Source organism: Stenella coeruleoalba (assembly GCF_951394435.1).
Source record: "Stenella coeruleoalba genome assembly, chromosome: 6".
Taxonomy (NCBI): Eukaryota; Metazoa; Chordata; class Mammalia; order Artiodactyla; family Delphinidae; genus Stenella; species Stenella coeruleoalba.
In genome coordinates this window covers 98,430,196-98,456,254 of record NC_137151.1, presented here as the reverse complement: position 1 = coordinate 98,456,254, position 26,059 = coordinate 98,430,196, and the positions used below count along the sequence as shown (strand labels likewise).

The 26,059-nt window shown below is 40.6% G+C and overlaps 1 protein-coding gene across 1 annotated transcript in view; it reads left to right on the top strand.

Moving 5' to 3' along the window:
• CMKLR2 (chemerin chemokine-like receptor 2) overlaps positions 1-25,654 on the top strand; it is a 45,263-nt gene extending 19,609 nt beyond the window's left edge. Inside the window, exon 2 of the mRNA XM_079924680.1 lies at positions 24,391-25,654. Coding sequence (XP_079780806.1) covers positions 24,419-25,486 — 1,068 coding nt within the window. The 5' untranslated portion in view covers positions 24,391-24,418 and the 3' untranslated portion in view covers positions 25,487-25,654. The remainder of the gene's footprint in view (positions 1-24,390) is intronic.
• Positions 25,655-26,059: the final 405 nt, after the last annotated feature.

Genomic DNA, 26,059 nt, shown 5'->3' with positions numbered 1-26,059 from the left:
TTCAGATGATTTCCAAACAGGCTTCTTTACCTAATATCCTTCAGTTAGTTATGAGTTTTCTGATGGAAAATAAGCCTATTTCTGCTAGGTGTTTGTCAAAATACTTGCAAAATTTGTCAGTGGCCACCACCTTGACAACTGACAAGAATATCTTCCTGTCTCCTCCCTCCTTTCTCCTTTCTTCTTTTTTTTAATGGAAAGAATTTACTGTTAAAACTATATTATAGGCTCTTGGTCGTGTTGACTGGCTGTGTGTAACCGCGGGTCACGGGCGCTCGCCTCCCACCACAGCTCAGCCCAGCGCCACTGAGGCCGTCGGCCCCGAGCCTCCGCCGTGGACTTCGAGGACGATTACACACACTTTGCTTGCAGAAATACTTATCAGAGCTTTAATGGAATGGATCGTGACTATGGCCATGGATCCTGGGGGGGTCCAAGATCCATGGACTCCTACCTAAACCAGTCATATGGCATGGACAGTCACAGTGGTGGTGGTGGGGGTAGCAGGTAAATTGCTTCATCACTTGGCCAAATAATTAGATGACTGTAAGATTCTGGATATTCTGATTTCCTATTCCTTAGGCATGTGATGCTACTTGAACTTTGCTATTAAGAACCACCTTAAATGTTGAAAGGTGTTAGTGGTTCTAAAAATTATCTCAGCATCACTGGCAGACATTAGGAAAATCTCAGGAAAACCTTTATCATTTCATTATAATAGAGTAAGATTTTCTGTCTTTAGCGGTGAGCATTTTTTTTTCCTTCTTTTACCTTTAACTGCTTATCAATCAGAATGTCCTGAACAAATGATATAAAAATGTTATTGGAAATATTATTTGTGAAGCTTTTTGTTATGAATCTCCAAAAATCTTACTACTGTGGGGTACTCTATAAAGCAGCAAAGCAGTCTTTGACTAGAATGGGTTTAACTGAACCAGTCTAGCAACATTCAATTTCTAAGAAACATTTAAAATAGTTATTCTTTTAATTTTAAAGTAAGTTACAAGAGCATATTGTAATAATAAAAGTGTTCTTTAAATCATGTCTAGATTATTTATTGGCAGGTACTGCTTATACCAGAAACACTTGTGCTCTAGACTAGGAACATTATATTAAAGCCATGAGTATGATACCTTTGCTTATTTTAATGCAGTAGAATTTAGATTGTACTTATGTTTCACTGTCAATGCTGTGTAAAGCTTAAACCTAGTTGAACTCCTACAGGCTTTGGGTTGACCACATTTCAGGTCAAGGGGGGTCTACTGTTGGAGGCACAAAGATTCCTACTAGATATAAGTAAAACTAGTTAGGAAACATTTGAAAGTGTTGTCCTTCTTCATAAATTGAAGGATCTGGATTCCTTAAGGATGGACCGAATGATGCTTACTTTTCTTTTTTCTGCTTCAAGTGTGCCCTTATGGTTTATAGTAGAGAAAAATCAAGAAGATAGATACAACAATTTTGTTTACGTGATAGATGTTTTGAAAAATGTAGTTGAAAAGAGGAATAATTTTTGTATGGTTACTAGGATTCAGAAGTAAATAGTACCTTCTATTTAGTGATCTGTAAATAATTGAAGTAATGTAACACATTTAAATGTTTTACCATATCTCTTCCTGCCCTATTACATTGTAAATGTAACGTGCGTAAACTGTGTAGATGTTATCATTTATCTCGTGTAATTGTGGGCCTTTATAAAACTATGTTGTAAGTTAAAAAAAAAAAAATCTATATTATAGGACTTATTTTTTACCCAAACTAAGATATATATATCCCATAAAAACTAAAGGAAGTGGGAAATCTTCAATATAAAAAGTATACAATTTTATGTGGGATAAATATAAATCCAAATATTTAATGTTATGAATAGGATAAGATATAATAGAGAACAGGTCAATTTTGCCTATTTTGAGCCAATCCATTTTGGCTCAGCACTATTCCTTGAGTGTCCGTTATGTTTAAGTCCCTGTACTAGACGCTTTGATGAGTCACGAATTTAACTGATTAATTCATTTATTTATTCATTCACTTTTATAGTCTCTAGGGCTAAATCAAGCTTAAGAAGGAGAAGGAAATGGTGGGAAAATATACATTTTTCCATAGGAATTTAACTATTAAGTAGTCTACATTCCTCCTAGATTTCATAAGCCTAATTTTTAAAAGAACACCATGCTATTTGGGCCAAGTGGTTTCCAGACACACAGAGTATGCCAGTTCAAACTCCCTATCGAGGTGACATCAGTAAAAATAGTGGAGTAAGGACCTCAGAAAATTCTCTCTTCCACAGAAGCAACAAGAAACTGGCTAATGGTCAGAATCAAATGTTGCAGAACTCTGGAAATTTCCCAAAGGCTTGCAACAATCCGGGGAGTGTTTAAAAAGAAGGAGGAGGAGGAGAAGGAGGGGAAAAAACTGTTCAATCTCAGTAAAAGCAATGAGCTCTGTGGCATTTTTCACTTGCCCTAGTCCCATCTCGGACTCTCCTCCTTTGTGATATCCTTGAAAACCAACAGCCTGCATTCATGGTGAAGACCAGCAGCCCGACAGCCACTGGAAGGAACAGAAAGGGGCTGGAGCTCCTTCAAAGCTTCATCCCCAGAGACTTACTATATGACCTGTTTGTTCCCTGGAAAATCCCACTTGCAAGACTGACTTAACTCAGAGCTCATTAAGTGTGAAAAACTTTTTCCCCATAAACATTTGTCGAAAACAATTACAGGCAATTACTTAACCTTGCAGCTGTCTGAGGTGATGGATACCAGTTGGGGGAAAACATTAGACTAACAAAAAATTAAAAACAGAATGAGACATACAGAGGGGCTTTGGGAAGCTTCTGAATCAAGAAGGCCACATGCATGTATAGGGTGGTGCACATGCCCAGGGCTCTGTGCATTGACAAGAAAGACCCGAAAAGGCCCTAAGCTCTCACCTCTGGATGACCTTGAGATTCTGTGCAAGGAAAGTGGAAGCTAAGGCAGAGTTGAAAATGCACCCCCAATATGCACACAGAGCCTCTCACCAAAAACTGGGTTGCTTATTGGTTCTAGGCATTTAAGGAAATTTCCAGGTCCTACCTTATACCTTCTGAGCTTTGCATGGAGGTAAGAACAAAGGAAAGATCACATGGGTGATAAGACAGCCAAAAACTACGATGTCTCTCTAGATTCCTGTTCCCATTTCAGTTCAGGCCACTAAGGATTTTCCTTACTTTATTGCTAGCTCAGCCATACATTTAAAAAGATGATTTTTACATTTAGTACAGTGGCTTTTAGAGATTTTGTAGTGAAAAGATTTAAAAGAATATCTATAATACCATATTGCCGGAAACACAACTCCACCTAGCTTTTGAGATATTATTGTTGTCCTTAGGAAGGTTCTACCTACACTGTCATTTCTTATCTGACTATAGTAAGGAGGAAAAACTTATTATGTTGACTGCAGTGATACATTGTTGGGGAATCCTGCTTGTGTTTCTCTACTGTTCAACCTCAGAGCCAGGCTTGAACCAGCTGCCGGTTTTCTCTTCTTATCCTTGAGGAGCCCCAGAAACTCCGCACTTTCCTCTCTCTCAGTAGCTGACTCTACCTACTTCTCTTGTCACAAATCTCTCCAACTTCCAGATTCTTTGCTCCGCAAAAATTTATATTTGTCTTAAGGACTTTCCTATTACTCACTAGAGGAGAATAATTAGATAGCAAAAACATGATCAATATGAGAAATTTACAGGCATTTCATAATTTTACAAATCACGGTTCTCATTTCCTTTTAGGATGATTTTTGTCTTCCAATTTTATTCTCTTAAAGAGTTGTTCTGTAGTTAGATGAAGACCACAGGAATCCTTCCTCCTAAACCACAGATGTAAGGATTTGTGGATGCTCTCAAGACAATGGGGGACCCTCTCCTCTCCAGAGAATATCTGGCACCTCTGAGAACCACCAGATTGAGTGGTACCCAAATCAGTCATCCTCTGTCCTGGACATTATTTTATAATCCTTTATTATTGAATGATCAAAACATCTGAATATAAACTAGATTCTGATTGTGGATACACTTTTTCTTTTGTCTTTATTTTTAAAATTTTTTTAAAGATTCTTGGCTTTTACTTTCTTTCTTTTTTGTTTATTTATTTAGGTTGCGCCATGCCTTAGTTGCAGCACGTGAGATCTTCCTTGCGGATGCAGACTCTTAGTTGTGGCATGCATGTGGGATCTAGTTCCCTGACTAGGGATTGAACCCAGGGCCCCTCCGTGGGGAGCACGGAGTCTTACCCACTGGCCCACCAGGGAAGTCCCTGTGCATCCACTTTTAACCACCTGGTTAACACAAGGCTTTATCCCCTTCTGAAACTCTGAGTTGATATATGTTAGATCTTCTTACTCTTTGCTCCTCATTTTTTAGCCTTCCTTTCATACCTTTCATATCATTGTCTCTCTGTGTTACATTTTGGATAACTTCTTCAGATATGTCTTCTAGTTTACATTCTCCCTTCAACTGGGTCTAAGCTACATCTTATGCATCCATTAAATTAAATTTCAAGATTAACTTTGTAATTTCTAGAAGTTCTATTTGATTCTGTTTTTGGCCGTGCCATGCGGTATGTGGGATCTTAGTTCACCAGCCAGGGATTGAACCCGTGCCCCCTCCACTGGGACGGCAGAGTCTTAACCACTGGACCACCAGGGAAGTCCCTCTGTTTGATTCTTCATAAAACTTTCTTTGCCCAAAGTCGATATTCTGCCTAAAATTCTAGTGGTTATTGGTGCTTCTGTCTTTCTATTCAGGTCTTTTAAAGTGTTCTGCTAAATTTCTGTTTACTTGTGTGACCAGAGTAGATTATCTCTACTATCTCATCTTACTTTAAGGACTATGATTCTGTGGTTTTTAGCCACCTGACTCCTTCCTCCTTCAAAGAGATTAAAGAATTGAAACTGGTCTGTAAAGGAAGAGCTCCCATTCCCCAAGCAATAATGGCAAGTTGAAAAAGAATAAAAGTAATAGAAATGACAACCAGATCTTTGGGGGTGAATATGGGACATAAGAAAATTGTTTCCCTTCACTGTACGTCACATATGAAAGAACTTTTATAGTGTTTTCTCTCCATGCCACCCCATCCCTCTTAGCACAAAATAAAATAAAATAAAATGAAGCTACACTTAGCAGAGGCAGCACTGCATATACGCATTGACTGATAGAAGACCATGGCTAAGCCACAGAATCAGAGCCATACATCCTGACCCATGGCCAGGAGAGCCATCAAACTGCATCAAGTGTAACATGAGAGTAAACAAAACATAGAGTTTCAGGGTTGGCAGAATTTTAGACATTAAGTCCAGTCACATTCGATGCCAGAAAAACCTTCAATTTATGGTTGTCTCATTAAACATCTCTAAGTGTGAGAAATGGGCCGTTATCTGACAAAGCTTTGTGCTAGGCTGAAAGCTCCATGGCTTCAGCTCATCGCTATTCGCTTCTGTTTCACTGGGGCCTAGAACACGTAGGAGATGCTCAGGAAATACGTATTAAATGAAGAAATGCCAATTTTTAACAACTATAATCTCTAGAAAGTTTTGCTTCATACTGAGCTAAAATTTCTCTTTCCCTCATATTCTTAGCTTTACTCTCTGGCCAGATAAAACAATTCCCTTCTCTGCATGAAAAACGTTATCCTGCTCTTTCATTTCCAGGATAAATAGCTTCCACCAGTTCATTCAGCACTCCTCCCATGATGTCATTTTAAGCTTTCTCTTCAACCTATTCCCTCTCTTCTGGACACGCTCCAGTTTATCCTTGTTCTTCATAAATTTAGTTCCAAGGAAAGAACACAGCACCCCCGGGTGCATTCTGACCAGCTCAGGCAGAGTTGGACAAATCCTCCCCCAATTCTATGAAAACAGCCAAGGGCAAATTCACTCCCCCTCTTTTTATTTTAGGCTGCCACATCCCTTTCTTGACTTACTTGAGCTCACGGTCAAGGAGAAAGCTTGTGCTGAGCAGAAATTTAGCATGCCCAAAGGTCAGAAGAGGTCACCAAAGGGCACCAATCTCAGTACCTGGGTGAACGGTGCCCATTCCGTGGAAATGCAGGTGAAAGTGGTTGATTGGGATACCTTCTGGGTACATCACATCGACTCCCTTCTCATGGTTGTTGAAAAGGCACTGAATAAGCCATGAGTTCATATTATCTATCTCTTCAATGCAGGCTTACCAAACCCATTTTAGGGTAATAATTCAGGGCCTGTAACTGCTGCCTCAGCACATAACAGCTGGGAGAACCTGTTTGAGAAGATGATTTGCTTTGCACTGTAACTGGCATAAAGTTCAACGCAGGTGTTGCTTAACAAGCTAGTTCCGAAGTGAAAGACAGGTAAATTCTAAAGAACATTCTGGACACTGCCTTTCAGTCAATTTTCCAGGTCGGTATGGTGGAATTAGACTTTTTGGGTTTTTTTGTTTGTTTGTGTGTTTGTTTGTTTGTTTGACATGGGCCTCGCACTGTCGTGGCCTCTCCCGTTGCGGAGCACAGGCTCCGGACGCGCAGGCTCAGCGGCCCTGGCTCACGGGCCTAGCCGCTCCGCGGCATGTGGGATCTTCCCGGACCGGGTCACGAACCTGTGTCCCCTGCATCGGCAGGCGGACGCTCAACCGCTGCACCACCAGGGAATCCCGGAATTAGACTTCTTTAGAAGTAACAGAATGACCATTCTGAATATCTCTTTCCGGAACCTTCAAAACTTTATCTTGAATGCAAGCAAAACTAAAGTGTTTTTGACTCAAGATATCTATGGTTACTATTAACATGACTATTCTTAAGTGGCTTTAAAGTTGAGCTTAGAATTGCCAAGATTTTTCTTTTAATAACTAGTCACATGAGTTATTAAACATAGTTTCAGGGAATCAGACTTTAGGCTTGAAGTGGTTTGTCTGACTTTGTCTTATTAGAGAAAATCTGTGATGGACAGAAAAGATAGAGGAATGTGTTCTAAAAGTAGAATTTTTAAAAAGAAATTTTATTGTATCAAGTGATTTGCTACTCAGTTTCTTCCAAGCTCCTTGTCAGGAAATAAACTGCTTGCATTATGTTTCAGTGATGATACATTGTGTTACTTGTATAGGTGCCAGGACATTTTCTGACTGCTTTCTTAGGCTTGAGTGCTTGGAGAAATACTTGGCTTTTGAATTATCCAAAGTACAGACCGTCCCCGACTTATGATGATTCAAGTTATTTTTTGACTTTATGATTGTGCAAAAGCAAAGCACATTCAGTAGAAACTGTACTTGGAATTCTGGATTTTGACCTTTTCCCAGCTAGCAATATGCAGTATATGATATAGCGATACACTCTCTCCTGATGCTGGGGAGCAGCGGCAGACACAGCTCCCAGGCAGCCACGTGATCACGAGGGCAAACAACCAGTCCACTTACAACCATTCAACTGTAGCCCCCTGCAGTGGAAGCGGGGGCTTTTGCTTCCACTGACGTCAATGGGCTCAGGTGTCATGGCAGGGCTGGAACTAGGGTGAGGTAATTAAGGCAAAATTTAACAGGCACCAAAAATCTCAGTAAACAAAATGTATGTAAAAGATCCATGCTGAACAAACTATCAAAATTTTAAGTGAAGTCAGGATCTGGCTCTGTACTTGCATGACGCAACCTCACTTGCCTCACCCTAATCTTGACCCTATGTCATGCAATCTGAATTTGTGGGTGGACCAATGGGGAAAACCAACAAGAAACTATTCTGGAACCGGGACACCAGGGATAATTGTGAAGGAATCCTGGAATGGATAGAGTAAGATGTCCAGATGTTCAGAGATGGGTCACGAGTATCCACAGTAGTGTACTGAGATAAAATAGCTCTCGTTTGTTTTAATAAGAAACATATCTAAGGTAAGAGGAAAATCTCGAGATGTGACCATGGGTCATGCTAACCTCTAGGGGGCACTGCTCCCATGAAGAACCTGGTTCCTGTTGAGGGCTCTGCTAGGTGAAGACAAAATGGAGTCCTCAGAGCCTCACAGTGGGGTTTGGTTGGAGGGCTTTGATCAAAAATAGAAACTGGGGGGCTTCCCTAGTGGCGCAGTGGTTAAGAATCCGCCTGCCAATGCAGGGACACGGGTTTGAGCTCTGGTCCGGGAAGATCCCACATGCCGCGGAGCGACTAAGTCCGTGCACCGCAACTACTGAGCCTGCGCTCTAGAGCCTGCGAGCCACAACTACTGAAGCCCACGTGCCACAACTACTGAAGCCCGCGTGCCTAGAGCCCGTGCTCCACAGCAAGAGAAGCCACCGCAATGAGAAGCCCGCGCACCACAACGAAGAGTAGCCCCTGCTCGCTGCAACTAGAGAAAGCCCGCGCACAGCAACAAAGACCCAATGCAGCCACAAATAAAAAAATAAAGAAAGAATAAATTAATTAAAAAAAAAAAACTAGAAACTGGATTAAATTTTTCTTCCTCTTTCTGATTTTCTTCTCTCTCACCTATGTCCTGTGCCTGAAGTATTAAGCCATGATGTGGATATGCACCCTTTGAAAGTACCCTTGCCCATTGTAGAACAAGAAGAAATCACAGTGGGGTCCCGGCAGAAAGAAGAGGCTCTTGGGCAAATGCAGTCCATATATGGCCCAGGTCACCATAAGAGACCACGAGGGGACTTGAGACTTAACCTGCTATGGAGCAGTAAAGAATATGTGTTTGCCTAATGTCCTCAGAATCCAGCTGCCATGGCCGGATAGGAGTCCAGCCATGGTCTGGTAATTTGGTTCCTGGTCTGGTAATTTGGTTCTTCACTTTTCCACATTTGCAGTAACTTTAACAGCAGAGTTAGAACCAGGCCCAGGAATAGAATAGATTCTGGGTAGGTGTGGGCCTCTGGCACAGCACTACTGTGTAGCCACAACACAAGCTCAAAGATAAAAACCGGTCTCACAAGCTGGGTCCACTGGGCCTTGGGGGGGGGGGGGCGCGGTGAGGAGTGGTGAGAAAGGGTCTAATTAAAAAACAAAGAGGATTTCTTTATCTTATATCATTCTGAGCTTCCTCCTACGTAGTCTTCCTCATTTGCAGGGGAGAGTGGTTTATTTTTGTTTTGCTTTTTTATTCAGCCACAGGTATAGTTCTAGAAAAGGAAAGTAGAATTATTCTCTAAATTCAGTGTCATTCTCAAAAACTATTTCCTTAAACACTCTTGAGGAAGGATTCTTGTACTTTGGGTGCCCAGAGGGTAAGAACTTGGGCACTTACACATTTCGATAAGAATCTAACCATGGCAACTTGCCAACTGAATGGTTTTTGCAGTTTCCTCACCTTCAGTTTCCTAAGCAGTAAATAGAGAATAAGGGCTCAAAAGTAATGTCTATTATCATAGACTCTTGTCCTTAATGGATGATGTTAAAGACCCCCTGAGTGCAGATGTCAGTGCCATCTACAGTGTCCCCACCAGCAGCCATTCAAGTGCAATGTATACATATCTCTTTGGTTTGTTGGTTGGTTTTCTCTTTTTTTTTTTGGCCTCGTCTCACAGCGTGCGGGATCTTAATTCCCTGATCAGAGATCAAACCCAGGCCCCCTGCAGTGGAAGCATGGAGCCCTAACCACTGGGCATCCAGGGCATTCCAGTTGGTAGGTTTTGAACAGCTGTAAGTTCTTGGTTCCACTAAGCCAAACGTTTTTTTAAATATTTATTTTATTTATTTCTTTTCTTTTTTTTTTGGCTGCATTGGGTCTTAGGTGTAGCACTTGGGATCTTCGTTGAGGCATGCGGGATCTTTTGCTTCAGCGCAGGCTCTTTTGCGGCACGCAGGCTTCTCTCTAGTTGTGGCATGAGGGTTTTCTCTCTCTAGTTGTGGTGCGCAGGCTCCAGGGTGCATGGGCTCCGTAGTTGTGGCGCACGGGCTCCAGAGTGCATGGGTTCTGTAGTTTGTGGCACTCAGGCTTTCTCGTTGAGGCGCGCGAGCTCAGTAGTTGTGGCGCGTGGGCTTAGTTGCCCCGCGGCACGTGGGATCTTAGTTCCCTGACCAGGGATCGAACCTGTGTCCCCTGCGTTGGAAGGCGGAGTCTTTACCACTGGACCACCAGGGAAATCCCATCCACTAAGTCAAACTTTTCCTAGCTATTATGCCAACTAATTTTTTGCCCTAGCTCCAACTTTGGAATCAACATAAATATCTTACTATTTATGACCTTAAGACAGCATAAATGTCTTACTTTTTCCTCATCTTCAAGTATCTGAAAACAGCTCTCAGACTCCTTTATTTTCTAATTAATTAGTTTATTTATTTATTTTTATTTTATATTGGAACATAGTTGATTAACAGTGTTGTGTTTCAGGTGTACAGTAAAGTGATTCAATTATACATATACATGTATCTATTCTTTTTCAAATTCTTTTCCCATTTAGGTTATTGCAGAATATTGAGCAGTATTCCCTGTGCTATACAGTAGGTCCTTGCTGGTTGTCCATTTTAAATATAGCAGTGTGTACATGTCAATCCCAAACTCCCGATCTATCCCTCCTCCCCTACCCTTCCCCCTCCATAACCATAATTTCATCCTCTAAGTCTGTGAGTCTGTTTCTGTTTTGTAAATAAGTTCATTTTATCATTTTTTTTAAAGATTCAGCATATAAGTGATATCATATGATATTTGTCTTTCTCTGTCTGATGTACTTCACTTAGTACGATAATCTCCAGGTCCATCCATGTTGCTGCAAATGGCATTATCTCATTCTTTTTAATGGCTGAGTAGTATTCCATTGCATATATGTACCACATCTTTTTTTTAATCCATTCATGTGTCAATGGACATTTAAGTTGCTTCCATATCTTGGCTACTATAAACAGCGCTGCAATCTCAGACTCCTTTAGTCTTCCTTTCTCACTGATTCCTTCAACCATTCCAACAGATATAATTCAGTCTCTGGAGTCCTTTCTTCTGCACTGCTTTTTCCAGTGGTCTCCTCAACATCTGTTTTTGCAGACCTCTACAAACTACACCTAATATAGACTGACCATGATAAAGTTGAATGCTGAGCCTGCTAGCTTTACTTTCACTACTGTCAAATAATTAAAAGTGTTCATGAAGGATGTCTCTAAACCATCGCAATAATGATTGTGGAACTCAACTGTTTGTTTACTGTCAATGGGCAAATCTTTCAAATGGTGCTTTATTTTATCTTCCACTACTACATTTGATCCTATACTCCCTCCTATATCTCTTTCTAAGTGAAAAAAAGGCAGAAATATTTTCAGGCGTAATCTTGTATGAATGGGAGGAAGTTCTAGAATTGTTGTCCCTCCCACCTCCCCCCACTTTTCTGCTTCTGTCTTGAAAAACATTACCGTTGCTACCAAAACAAGTTTCCCTTCCACCTGCTTTACCAAGTTCACTAACTACCTCTCTGGATGATGAATAGTTTTGTGAAGTGTCTGCAACTTCAATACATTTTGCAAATTACTTGAGTGTTGTTCCTTCTTTTTTTTTAGAAAGGAAATATCTTGATACAAATTGAATAAGCATATAATAGCTGCTAATTCAGTTTCTATCCTCAACTGGGAATTCTTCCTAGATTTCTGTCAACTTTATTGACAATACGTGATTAAGGCCAAAACATTTTTAGTGCCAAGTAATGATGAAACAGAAAACAGAGGTATATTACAGTAGCAGCACAAACTTCCACTCGGTGTCCCTGAGTTTTCTGAAGCATATCTTTGCAGAGATTTCAGGTCATGGTTAACGATTTTAGACGCAGACCAACATAGTCATGTACAACCTTTTTTTACTGTCTAAACCATGGTATCAATTTTTGAGCAGTTTAATAATCTGGTAGGTATTCTGTTGTGGCTGCTGCTTCCAAGATCAGTTCTTCAGTAGACATAACATTGCCCAGAAGACCCTAAAAAGGATTAAAGCTCTAATTTTGACTGCTTATGTGGATGAAAATATCCACGACATAAATTGAACAATTCAGATCTCCAGTAGCTATCTAGTCATATGCCCTACAAAAATAGAGTTACAGAAGTCCTATGGTATCAAGGTTTCCAAATTAAGTGCCTACTTCTTCTTGCCAAAAAAATTATTTGCATACATAGAAATCACTTTTTAAGGAAATTTAGGGATTTCTGCTCTGACCAAGGCTTTGAAACATTACATTGCTAATGGTGGTGATTCTTTCCCAGACTCTAGATAAAATTTGGAGAAAAGTGAGGTAAAGACCTAGACCTTTAACAAAAGATGAAAATAGCTTTTTTAAAAAGGAAGAGAAATATAATGCTTTACAGTGTCTATTTTCTCACCACTCTTGGTCAGATTTGGGGATAATAGTGGCCTTTGGGGGCTCGACATAGGGGTGCCCCAACTGCCTTCAGAAGGCAGGCATCTAACAAGGTGTGATCTCAATACAGATCAATATTTTTCAAAATATAAAACACGCAAAACAAGTTTTAAAATCTGTACTTATATCTTCTCATTTTTCTCCTGAAGTGATACAAAGAAATCCCGTTACCTTTCTACTTTCCCTCTACCCCCCTCCATTGTGTACTGCTTTTAGTCTTCAACTGGTAGTAATCAATAGCTATAATTATTGAGCATGCTCTCTGTGCCGGGCACTGACCTAGTCACTTTCTGAGGATTTCCTTTTGTGATCATCATTAGCAACCCTATGAGTTAGAACTATTACTACTCTCATTTTACAAATGAGGAAACTGAGGCTTCAGGGTAGTAGGTGATTTGTCTAAGATTCCACAGCCAGGAAGAAATAGACTGGGATTTGAAAGCAGGCATTCTGATTCCAGAGGCGATAGACCACGTTATGGCCTGATATTTAAATTTTACCCATGTGTTCATTATCTTAAAGTCTTGCAAAGAAATTAAGCCTGAAAGTTTCTCCCTGACCCAAGGTTAATCATTCACTCTGTTTTCCTCCCCACAATCAACAGAGCCATACAGATTGTACAAATCGGGACACAAACTTCTGGGTGGAGCATTAAATCAACTGTTATGTAAGTAGGCGTTGACCTTTCAAATATGTGCTGCGTTCTCTTAAACTGTCCTAGTGAAGCCTGGGGGTAGGATATGCAAATCAGCCTGCAAGTGCCTTTTATGAAAAGACCTTGATCTCAACAGAGTGAAAATAGGTATCATTTCATGTGCACTTGATTCAACTGTATTTTTTTCATAAAGAAAAAATTTTCTCTTCCCCCACCCCATTGCCTTTAAAATGGAATAAAATATTTGTATGCCTGAAATTAGCTATAGTTTTTCTATCCAGGGTTGATTTTCAATGACAACTCAATAAAAAAAGTTATGGTGAAGGTTATCCTAGCTTAGCTAAGCTTCCTGAAAGCTTCTATTAATTTCCTAAATGAATGTCTTTCAAATAAGTCTCCCTCATCTCCATTCTAACTCTCACTGCCTAAGGCCCTTCCATCTTTGACTTCAATTGCGGCAATATCTCCCAAACTGCTACCAGATGATCTTTACAAAAACAAAAATTCAGCAATGCCACTCCCTGCTACAAACATTTTTATTTGCTCCCAGCTGACAATGCAATAAAATCCAAATGCCTAAGTATGACCTTCAAAGGCCTTCATTACCAAAACACTCCCTTTTTTTGTTGTGTCTTTTCCAGCCAAACCAAAACACTTACATTTATCCTAATAAGCCAAAGAATATTGTCATTTGTCTTAAAGTATGGCATTAAGCAATAAATGACATGGGAGCTACAGATAGGCAAGACGCTTCTCTTATTCAAGGTGAGGCTGTGCCAGGCCTTGGGGTGGAAAGGTGCAATCCAACAATTACCTTTCTACCACCTCCCAACCCCAGGAACCATCAATATCACACTCAACCTTCAATTTCCATTTAAAACTCCCTTGTTTCTCTTGGGTGAATAAACAGGGAATCTTTATAAAATACTACTGTGCCCCAACACCTTCCAAGCAGAGATCGTTTTTCCAAAGGGTAGCAAAATATTCTGCTGGTGCCAAACATCTTGAGCACAAACTAGGGTGTGGTATACAGTTTATATTTGATAGTCAGTGGAAAATATTGAGCAATGACCTCAAATAACTCCCCCCACCCTCACACACACACACGCACGCACACACACACACACACACACACACACACACACACACATGCTTTTCAACAAAATCTCTCTTCCCTAAGTAGATGGCTCTTGAAAAGTAAAGTTTGCTGACGATGTATGTTTGCCGGTTAATGGATCTGTGGTTTTCACCAAAGAGTTTCTCTCTCATGTCCATTGATTCTTTCTACTCATTCCTGTCATTCAATCAGAAGCAGAGTACAGGTTCCCTCAAGCGCCCCTGTTCTTTTCACGGGAGATGCATTTTACAGGAGATACATTCTTTTCTTTTTTTCTTTTTTTTTTTTTTTTTTTTGCGGTAGGCGGGCCTCTCACTGTTGTGGCCTCTCCCGTTGCGGAGCACAGGCTCCGGACGCGCAGGCTCAGTGGCCACGGCTCACGGGCCCAGCTGCTCCGCGGCATGTGGGATCTTCCCGGACCGGGGCACGAACCTGCGTCCCCTGCATCGGCAAGCGGACTCTCAACCACTGCACCACCAGGGAAGCCCAGAAGATACATTCTTGAGTTCTTTTTTATCAGGGTGTATGGGGAACTCTACAAAGGCAATCCACGTAGACAACTGTCAGCAACACCAAATCCTTCTCTCTGATCAAAGCAGATAAGAGCCTAAATTTTCTTAAGGTTCTGTTAGGTATACATTTCTGCAATGGTCCATGAAAACCCATCTAACTCAACGATATGGAACTAAATTGAACCCCTCTGCATTCACCAAATGTTCTGCCAGAAAGAATCTGTGTTTTGTCAAGGTGGATAAACAAAATGTTTCCCTCTACAGCCAAGCCTCATTTAAAACCACACTTAAAAGTTTAATGATACACATTTCTACCAGACGTCCTTTCCCCAAATCATCTGGATTTTATAGACTATTTATCACTATTCTTTCTGCCAGAACTCTTTGTAGTGAAATCTATTTACTCAGAAAAGAGTTTCAGCTCTACCATCTATTAAATCTGCATAGATAAGAAACCAGTTTGTTTAATTCAACAAACAGTTCTGTGCTCCAGAACTAGATATTTGTCACTTGAGTATCGAAGTAAATGTAACCCAGGAATGTGATAACTTGGTTCCTCACAGCAGCTGAATCCCTGTAGTAAATATGCCTCTTCGCATTCTTTGGAAACCAAACCACAAACTTGAGGGATGCTTCTCTGAACTTTGCTCCACACCAAGCATTTTTCACACATTTCTAATGGACTTGGGTGGACCTGTTTATATTCATGTCCACAATGCAGCTTGGCACTCACTTCAGTGGCTACTCAAAAGATTTAAGATCATATAGATCTTTATTAGTCTTTATTTCAGTCAGAATTACTTATTTGCCTTTCAGCAACACATATGGTTTAAGACAAATACAGTAGCTATTTCCTCTTTTCAGTCAAGTCTAAAGCCTCATCCTGGCATTGTTATTGTGCTCTTCTAAACTGAGAAAAATATATGACATCTCAATGGAAAGTCACTGCCAGCCAAGACAGTTTGACTCTTCCTATTTAATAAATGACAGTTTCCTTTAAACCTGGATTTAAAGACCTAAGTCTGCCTGCTACCCATCTTCGTTTCTGGTTACTGCCTAGCAAGGCTTTTTTCTATTGCCCAGATATCCCTCTAGTTTCACCTCTGCATCTCTGGGAAATTGTGATTGACATATATACACTAATATGTATAAAATGGATAACTAATAAGAACCTGCTGTATAAAAAAACAAATAAGGGGCTTCCCTGGTGGCGCAGTGGTTGAGAGTCCGCCTGCCGATGCAGGGGACACGGGTTCGTGCCCCGGTCCGGGAAGATCCCACATGCTGCAGAGCGGCTGGGCCCGTGAGCCATGGCCGCTGAGCCTGCACGTCCGGAGCCTGTGCTCCGCAACGGGAGAGGCCACAACGGTGAGAGGCCCGCATACCGCAAAAAATAAATAAATAAATAAAAATATAAAATAAAATATGAAAAAAAAGTAATGTGTGTGTGTCTGTGTGTGTATATATATAGCCACATGGTTTAACTGAGGGCAAATTTCCCCATATTTTCTTTCTGCACCTCTTTTTGCTCTTTCTCTCTTATCTCATTAAGAATAAACAGATCAGTATAACACATCAGGATGGATGATAAGCAGAACATCAGTTTTTAAAAGTTTAAAAATACATGTTCTTAAAAAAAAAAAAAATACATGTTCTTAAATGTAGGTCCTTAAATTTAAATTGGCAGAAATGCCCAAGGCAGTAACCTTTCTTTGCAGACCACATTTTTACTTTGAGATTGCACATATTATCTTGAGATTGCATTATCACACACTTCATTTGCACCCTCATATGTGTATAGTTTTATTTTTTTCAATAATTTTATTTCTTTTTTTCTTTAAATTTATTTAGTTTTGGCTGTGTTGGGTCTTCGTTGCTGCGCGCGGGCTTTCTCTAGTTGGGACAAGTGGGGGCTACTCTTCTTTGCAGTGCGCAGGCCTCTCATTGCAGTGGCTTCTCTTGTTGCGAAGCACAGGCTCTAGGCATGCGGGCTTCAGTAGTTGTGGCTTGTGGGCTCTAGAGCACAGGCTCAGTAGTTGTGGCGCACGGGCTTAGTTGCTCTGCAGCATGTGGGATCTTCCCGGATCAGGGCTTGAACCCTCATCCCCTGCATTGGCAGGTGGATTCTTAACCACTGCGCCACCAGGGAAGCCCAGTAATTTTATTTCTTACTATATACAAGGCATAGTGTTAGCAAAGACTTCAAATTCAAGTACTGACAGCATCCTGGAAAGTGTCATAAATGAGTGATTTGGAAGTGGTGGTGACCATGGCAAGTCAGAGTACATACCTTGTCTGGAGAGGAATGCAAATGCTGCTACAGAAAATACAGGCCCATTATTACCAGATGATACAAATTATCAAAAGAAGCTAAAAATTGCAATATTTTTGTGAAGTCTATTAATGTTTTGTTTTTGTTTGTTTTGTTTTTGCGGTACGTGGGTCTCTCACTGTTGTGGCCTCTCCCGTTGCGGAGCACAGGCTCCGGACGCGCAGGTTCAGCAGCCATGGCCCACGGGCCTAGCAGCTCTGTGGCATGTGGGATCTTCCCGGACCGGGGCACGAACCCATGTCCCCTGCATCGGCAGGCGGACTCTCAACCACTGCTCCACCAGGGAAGCCCTCTATTAATGTTTAATATTAGCATCTACACCAAACATCTTTAACACTTTTTCAACCACAGACACACAGACCAACACACAGACTAACAGTTTGCACCCTCTATAAAACACAGTTGGTTGGTAGCGGGATAGAGCAGACCAGGCCAAGCCAGGACTCCCAAGATGAAGGTGCCCACGGGAAAACAGCAGATTCAGCAGCAAGAGATAGAAGAAAGGAGTTCAGACTGAGCTCAATGTGTGTAGATCAGGGTTTCTTAACTTTGGCATCCTTGACTTTTGGGGCAAGATAATTCTTTGTTGTGGGGAGCTGTCTATTACAGGGTGCCTAGCAGCATCCCTGGCCTCTACTCACTAGGTACCAGTAGCATTTCCCCCCTCATCCTCCATCCCCTGTTGTGACAATCAACAGTGTCTCTAGACATTGTCAAATATCCCCTGGGAGGCAAAATTGTCCCTGGTTGAGTACCGCTGGTACAGATGTTGGTGGTGGTAATAAGGGATGAGAATTAGTGTCAGAGCAATGCCTCCTGGGGTGGTAAGTCAGTAGTCTAACCAATGTAGGAGAGAAGCATGGATCCTCCCAGAGAGCAAAGGAGCAGAGTCACGGAAATGTGGTAACAGAGGTCAGTGTTCTCCAGGGGACCTAAGGTATGGCAATCCAAAACTGGAACCTGGGAGCAAGGACGAGGGACAAGGCAATAACCCAGTTACCCAAATCAGAGAATGAAGTAGAAAGAGAACCATGGATCAGCATGACTGCCAAGTTACACTTTGAACAAGGAACATATTTGAGTTCAAGTTTGGGGCACAGCAGAGCTTACAGGTAGGAGTTGAAAGGCCCAAGTTGTGGGACTTAGAGCAATGATGAGGCGGGGACATAGGGATCTAATGAGAGGTGGCAGAAGACAGGGTGAGGGTCATTTAGCAGGGAGTTTACTCACCATTCCTCTTGAGAACCAGCTTTGTTACCGCTCCAAGGGATAGCTCTGGTTCTAGGTTATGATCCATTTCTTTGCCTTTCTTATCATGGTCCTCTGTAGTAACTCTAACAGAAACCCAGTAAGGTTAGGAACTTGTACGTAGCATCTTTTTTCCTGGAGAAAAAAAAGAGTTGTCTCAACTCTTATAGTCAATCTCTTATATCAAATTGGAGAAGGTTAAAATGAGCATCTATGGAGAGGCCCCGAGTAGCATAAAATCTTATGGTTGCCTTGCTGGGACAAAGAGGCAAGTCATTCTCAGAGGCCAACTCAGAGTTTCTATTTCCATTTTATTTTTATTTATTTGTTTGTTTTTTGAGATTATGGAAGTCAATTTTTATTTTCTCCTTTTATACTTTATACTTTTCTAACTTTCCTACAATGAACATTTACTCTGTTTAGACACAGAAGATAAAAACTATATATGTGTGTGTTGTTTATTCAATTCTTTAATTATAAGACAAGCAGAGATCACTTCTTCCAGAAAGTCTCTGAATTTCTTTCTTTCTTTTCTTTTTTTATTGTGGGAAAATATATGTAACATAAAATTTACCATTTTAACCATTTTAAGTGTACGCTTCTGTAGCATTAAATACGTTCACATCGTTGTACAACCATCACCATTATCATCTCCAGAACTTTTTCACTTTCTCCAACTGAAACTCTGTACCCATTAAACAATAAAGCCCCATTTCCAGTCTTCCCCTAGTCCCTAGCAACAACCATTCTACTTTTTGTGTCTATGAACCTGAATAGTTATGCATACAAGAACAAGCATACGTTTGTCCTTTTGTTCCTGTCTTATTTAATGTATAGCCTCCTCCTATGCTTTTGAAAAGCTCAGAGTCTTCAAAGAGTTTGCCTTCCCCAGAGGTCACAAATTTATAGCTGGGCTGAATACAGCCCACAACTATTTCATTTTAAAACAGTAGTTTAGGAGTTGGAAACTTTTCACATTAAAAATATAGATATTCAGCCATTTGTCAAAACCTCTGGCAACACTAAGCCCTCATTTCCCACGTGGAAGCCGTTGGCTGGAACTGAGTAGCTGCTCTCCACTGAAAGCAAGTCCACTGCTCTTTGGTTTACCCAAATCCCATTGTCTCCCCAACTTGGACTGTTGCATCCATTAAAGTTCCCTGCCCTTGGGACATTTAAATTATGAAATAAAGGGCAGAGGTTGTTTAACTCTGCCCAAATAACATAGGTCTATTACAACTCTAGATCTGCCCCTCATTTCCTTACAAAGCAGGAGTCTTACCAGCTCACTGTAATCAATTGAATCAATTGCAAAAACTCTCTCACATTCTCTTTTGATGGCTAAAAAGGATGTTCGTTAAATGGCTCCCTGACCATTGCTGGGGTAAAAGAGATCCTCCTTACAAAGTCAGCTTTTTCCTCTTTGTGCTCTCCCTAAGGGAAGCTCCCCTCTCTTTCTTCCGGAAGCCATGACAATTGTTAGGAACAGTTCCCACCTCAAGGGTTTCTTATAACATCTTTCAGAGGAGGTGAGCACTGACAAGTCTCCACCACAGTGCTTAAAGTCAAGGCCTAGAGAAGCTATGAGTTAGGATACAGGTTCAGCTGCTTTAAAAGAATAGTGGGGGAAATATTTTCTCACTTAGTAATCCAGAAGGAGGTGGTTCAGAGAAGTAGGGCAGCTCTGCTCCATGAGGTCATCCAGGGACCCAAGCTTCTACCTTGTGAACAATCATGTTTTCCTTATCCACCTGGTACATGATGGCTCATCACTGCATCCTCATTCAGCCAATGAGAAGAAGAGAAAGAGGGTAGGGGAAGGCCCGAGACTCTGGCATAGAACGACGAGGTCAAAACATCTTGTTGCATGTACAAGCCAAGAACTGCCAAAGTTTGCCAACAAACCACTGGAATCTAGACAAGAAGCATGGAACAAATTCTCACTGATAGCCCTCAGAAGGAAACAACCCTGCCTACACCTTGATTTCAGTTTTCTCCAGACTTTGAAACAATAACTTTGTTATTTTAAGCTATCCAGTTTAGAGTATTTTGTTACGGTAGCCCTGGGAAACTAATACAGTTAGCTAGGCTCTAGATATTTGGGTAGGTCTAAGTAAGGTTTGGAAATTCTATCTGGAGGTGCCTATAAACTATAAAGCAATATACAAACAAGGTACAATAATTAAGCAAGAATATGCCCTCAAGGGTTAACTGTCTCTAGCCAAGGACTTGGTAGGATAGTTGCTGAATTCTGTCTTACTTCTCCATCCCACCCCTCCCTCTCACCATCACCAGCACACAAAAACATCTACTCAAGTCCGAGGGGAATTCCTAGCTTATATTTGTTGTGAAGGATTCAGCTGGGCAGTATTCAGCTCCTCTTTTTATTTTTTTTGTATAATGCTGTAAAAAGCTGCATTTATTGCAATTTTTTTCTTTTTTTTTTGAATTTTCTTTTATTTTTTTTATACAGCAGGTTCTCATTAGTTATCCATTTTATACACATCAGTGTATACATGTCAATCCCAATCTCCCAATTCATCCCACCCCCACCCCCACCACCCGCTGCTTTCCCCCTTGGTGTCCATATGTTTGTTCTCTACTTCCGTGTCTCTATTTCTGCCCTGCAAACCAGTTCATCTATACTATTTTTCTAGATTCCACATATATGTATTAATACACGATATTTGTTTTTCTCTTTCTAACTTACTTCACTCTGTATGACAGTCTCTAAGTCCATCCATGTCTCTACAAATGACCCAACTTCGTTCCTTTTATGGCTGAGTAATATTCCATTGTATATATGTACCACATCTTCTTTATCCATTCTTCTGTCGATGGGCATTTAGGTTGCTTCCATGACCTGGCTATTGTAAATAGTGCTGCAGTGAACATTGGGGTGCATGTGTCTTTTTGAACTGTGGTTTTCTCTGGGTATATGCCCAGTAGTGGGATTGCTGTGTCATATGGTAGTTCTCTTTTTAGTTTTTTAAGGAACCTCCTTACTGTTCTTCATAGTGGCTGCATCAATTTACATTCCCACCAACAGTGCAGGAGGGTTCCCTTTTCTCCACACAGTATTCAGCTCCTCTTGAAGATCTTTCTCCAGCCTGAACTGTTCATTGCATCTAACCTACTCATCTGCTTTCTGGAAGATTAGGAATTTCTCTGGAACAAGGGTTTCTGTTTGAAGGGATTCTGTTCAGAAAAATCACTCATCGTCAAGGTACCTCCCCCTGCCCCAAGAGAAACGGGATGAGGGGCGGTTGGAATCCTTCAGCAGGCCCTGCGACCATTCCGGCTCAGCACAGTCAGCAATGACTTTGTAAGCTCCTGACTTGCTGAGGATAGTGGTTTTGTGTAATTAGAAGTCCTCCACTGGCTTTTCTATATTTGGGGAATCAAGTTCCATCTACTCACCGCTTAGGGTTTTGTAAGGTGATTTAGGGCCATTTGACCTCAGAATTGCTCATAGTCTAAAAGAATAGGTCATAGGCACCAGGAAGGTAAGTGTGTCTTAGTATACAGGCAGAAAACCAAGACAGGGAGTTGGAGATTAGGCTGGAAAGGATTTGACATGGAGGGGGTTCAGCTACCAGAAGGAGTGAAGAGGGCAGAGTAAGGTCCCAGACCTGAAAGGAAAGGGTAGCGGGAAAGAAGCCAGTCTTGGACACATGAAGGAAAGGACTCAGTGACATGGAACAAGTCTAGATCTTGAGGATAGAACTGTGGGTCAAGGCCAGAGAGATTCTGGCAATGAGAGTGACTTAGGGGTGAACTCACAAACTCTCACCTGAGGCTTTAAAATTACATTTGGTTCTGAACAGGCTTTCTAGCGGAGCCAGTTATTTACTGAGCACATGTTGAGCACCTGTGAGATGTTAAGACCTGTACTAGGCACTGTGGGTTACAGAGATGACAGTCATTCTCAAGGAGTTCACAGTTTGGTAGGGCAGGAATCAAAGAGAAATCAGTGACAGTATAGTGTATTAAGTACAATAAGAGAAGTATGGCAGAAGAGGGGAATGTCGTAGTGGTTAAGAGCCCAGGATCTGGCTTCAACAGATTTGAATTTAATCTTGACTCTCCAATTATAGGTTGCGTGAAACTGGGAAAGTCACTAAGCCTCTTGAAGCTTCAGTATTTTTTCTTGGAGATGGAAATAACAATAGTACTTGTCCACTTTATATGATTCTTTCAAGGGTCAAATTAGATCATACATGCCTGGCATCTAGTAAATTCCCAATAGCATTGACTATTGTGTGTAATAATAGTTGTTATTATGTATTATAATTATATGGGGGAAGGTAATGTCAGAAAATGTTTCCAAGAAAAGGTGGCATTTGAGCTGAATGTTGAAAGATAAAGAGAAGTTAGCTGGGTCTGGGGTTGGGAGAATGCTAATGAAGTGCTTTTGTTTTTAACTATGCCCTGCTAGATTCCTCAAATGATTTTAGGTAGGATGATGAATTTAGTGTTAGTCAAATTGAGTCTGAGCTGGCTGTGAGCAACGCAAGATGTTTTGACCTCTTTGTTCTAACCCTACTATAATCTCAAATCTTACATATTTGCCCCATTAATGATTAGAGCTCCATGAAATGAATATAACTATTAGTCTTTTTTCTACTTGATTTTGAATACTACAGATAGAAATAACACAAAATAAATTGATGAAGCTATATTTACACCCAGTAAACAATTTGGTTGAAAAATTGACATTCAAGTCTTCTTAATGCAGGAAACTGGACTGGATAGCAGGGGAAAAAAAAAAAAAAAAGGCCACAAAAGAAAACTTACTTTGCATAAAATTATAATAGATAACATTTGGTATGGATAAAAATAAACAAAATAGGGGTGAGATAGGGAGTGTGGGAGGGAGATGCAAGAGGGAGAAGATATGGGGATATATATATATGTATAGCTGATTCACTTTGTTATACAGCAGAAACTAACACACCATTGTAAAGCAATTATACTCCAATAAAGATGTTAAAAAAATAAAGGGGTTCCCTGGTGGCGCAGTGGTTGAGAGTCCGCCTGCCGATGTAGGGGACACGGGTTTATGCCCCGGTCCGGGAAGATCCCACATGCCGCGGAGCGGCTGGGCCCGTGAGCCATGACCGCTGAGCCTGCGCGTCGCGTCCGGAGCCTGTGCTCCGCAACGGGAGAGGCCACAACAGTGAGAGGCCCGCATACCTCAAAAAATAAAACTGATTAATAAATCAAATCTTTGTTGTAATGTAGAAAAGAATTACTTTGAATTAATTCAAAACAAAGTAATTTCAGGAAAATAAAAAATTTAAATAAAGCTTAACTGCACTCTATAAGAAATTAATATAGAAATTAAGTGGTCATAGTCAAGTTCATTCCAAAATATATCTTGTAGTTGAAAAGCCTTCCATATTGATATAATTCTGGTGAACATATTTGAATTTATAAACCTAGAATCAAAACATCCATGGGTGCAAAACAGTGGGTCAAAATCTCCAGTGCTTGCCCGTGACATCCATGTGGGTGAGCCAAAGAAGCAATTGGAACTCTGTCTAGATCTTAAGAAGTCAGGGTACAAATAAGGATTTTGAAGTCATCACCACATAAGTATTCATCTGTTTTCTTTTGCATCTTCCATAAAATAATAATGCCTGGTAAGAACTTAATAAATATTTGTTGAATGTTAGATTCTCTCTAGTCAGCCCTACAAGCATTATGAACACAGGAATTGTACCTATAGAGTCAATCATTTTAATTTAGCATTTACTGAATACTTTACAAAAATAAACTCTCACAGCTTTGAGAATAATTATAGCAACACTTAGGTCCACTGAGACTTGGACACCTGGAGTGTCCAACAGAAATATACTATTTCTAGTTCATAAGATGAAAAACATTTTTTTAACATATGATATTTCTTTAATGGTTGTAAGTCTATTCAGGTTTTGTTTCTGCTTGTGTCCATTTAGGAAGAGTACATTTTTTTCTAGGAAACATTTTGCCAAATATTTCAAATAAGTATTTTTTTCATAGCTTCCTCTCATTTAAAAAATCTCTACTTCTGTGGTTACGTCCCCCTTTTGGTCCTAAATTGTTATTAGTGTCTATTAAGATAAAATATTTTTATCCTTATGTTCTGTATCATTCACTAAACATTTGTTCTTTTAAAAATTGTTTTCTTTCTTTTTAAATTTGCTTCCATAGATTTCTTCATTCTGCATTTAGCAAGGTCATGGAAGATCTAGAGGAAACATTATTTGAAGACTTTGAGAACTACTCCTATGCCCTGGAATATTACTCCCCAGAGACTGATTTGGAGGAGAAAGCACACCTAGGAGTCGTTCACTGGGTCTCCCTCGTGTTATACTGTTTGGCATTTGTTCTGGGCATTCCAGGAAATGCCCTTGTCATTTGGTTTACGGGATTCAAGTGGAAGAAGACAGTCACCACTCTCTGGTTCCTCAATCTAGCCATCGCAGATTTCATTTTTCTTCTCTTCTTGCCCCTGTACATCTCCTATGTGGCCATGAATTTCCACTGGCCCTTTGGCATCTGGTTGTGCAAGGCCAATTCCTTCATTGCCCAGTTGAACATGTTTGCCAGTGTTTTCTTCCTGACGGTGATAAGCCTGGACCGCTATATCTACTTGATCCACCCTGTCTTATCTCATCGGTACCGGACCCTAAGGAACTCTCTGATTGTTATTATAGTTGTTTGGCTTTTGGCTTCACTAATGGGTGGTCCCGCCCTGTTTTTCCGGGACACTCTGGAGTTCAATAACCACACTCTTTGCTATAACAACTTCCACGAGCATGATCCTGACCTCACGTTGATGAGGCATCATATTCTGACCTGGGTAAAAGTTATTGTTGGGTACCTCTTCCCTCTTCTAACAATGAGCATTTGCTACTTGTGCCTCATCTTCAAGGTGAAGAAGCGAAGCATCCTGATCTCCAGTAAGCACTTCTGGACCATCCTGGCTGTGGTCACTGCCTTTTTGATTTGCTGGACTCCGTATCACCTGTTTAGCATTTGGGAGCTCACGATTCACCACAATAGCTATTTCCACCAGGTGCTGCAGGCCGGAATCCCCCTCTCCACTGGCTTGGCATTCCTCAATAGTTGCTTGAACCCCATTCTTTATGTCTTAATTAGTAAGAAGTTCCAAGCACGCTTTCGGGCCTCAGTTGCTGAGATACTAAAATATACGCTGTGGGAAGTGAGCTGTTCTGGCACAGTAAGTGAACAGCTCAGGAACTCTGAAACCAAGAATCCGTGTCTCCTGGAAACAGCCCAGTGAATTCTTACTCTTGCACAGATCATATGGCTTTTGTGTGGGTCCCCTGACAGATGCTTTCGGATTGTTTGGGTCCAAGACATAGAGCTGACTGTATCTTTTTATTGTTTTTGGTCATTTTATTGGCATCATATTTTTCTACTGATATAAAACATAAGAAGGATCTTCATTTTTTTCCAACAACTTAAATTATCTGTGTTATTCTTGCTAATTATACTGTAGTGGATTAACACTATTTTTTCAATTTTAATGACTTTTTAAAAGTTCTAAATCTTAATATTAAATATATGACTAATTTCAAAAATATAAAAATATGTGTGCTTAAGCTCACTTTAATTTTGCACAAGTAACCTATTAGACCTAGTCTTAAAATACAACATATGTACTTAATTTCTTTATTTCATGTAATCTGTATTTGCATTTATGAATTAAAGTAATAGTTGGTTAGAGTAGGTTAAAACTGTCCCAAAATCTAGTCGCTTAAAATAGCAATTTATTATTATTATTATATCTCACAAGTCTGAGGATCAGCAATTTAAACAAGGCACAGAAGGGAGGTTTGCCTCTCTGCTTCAC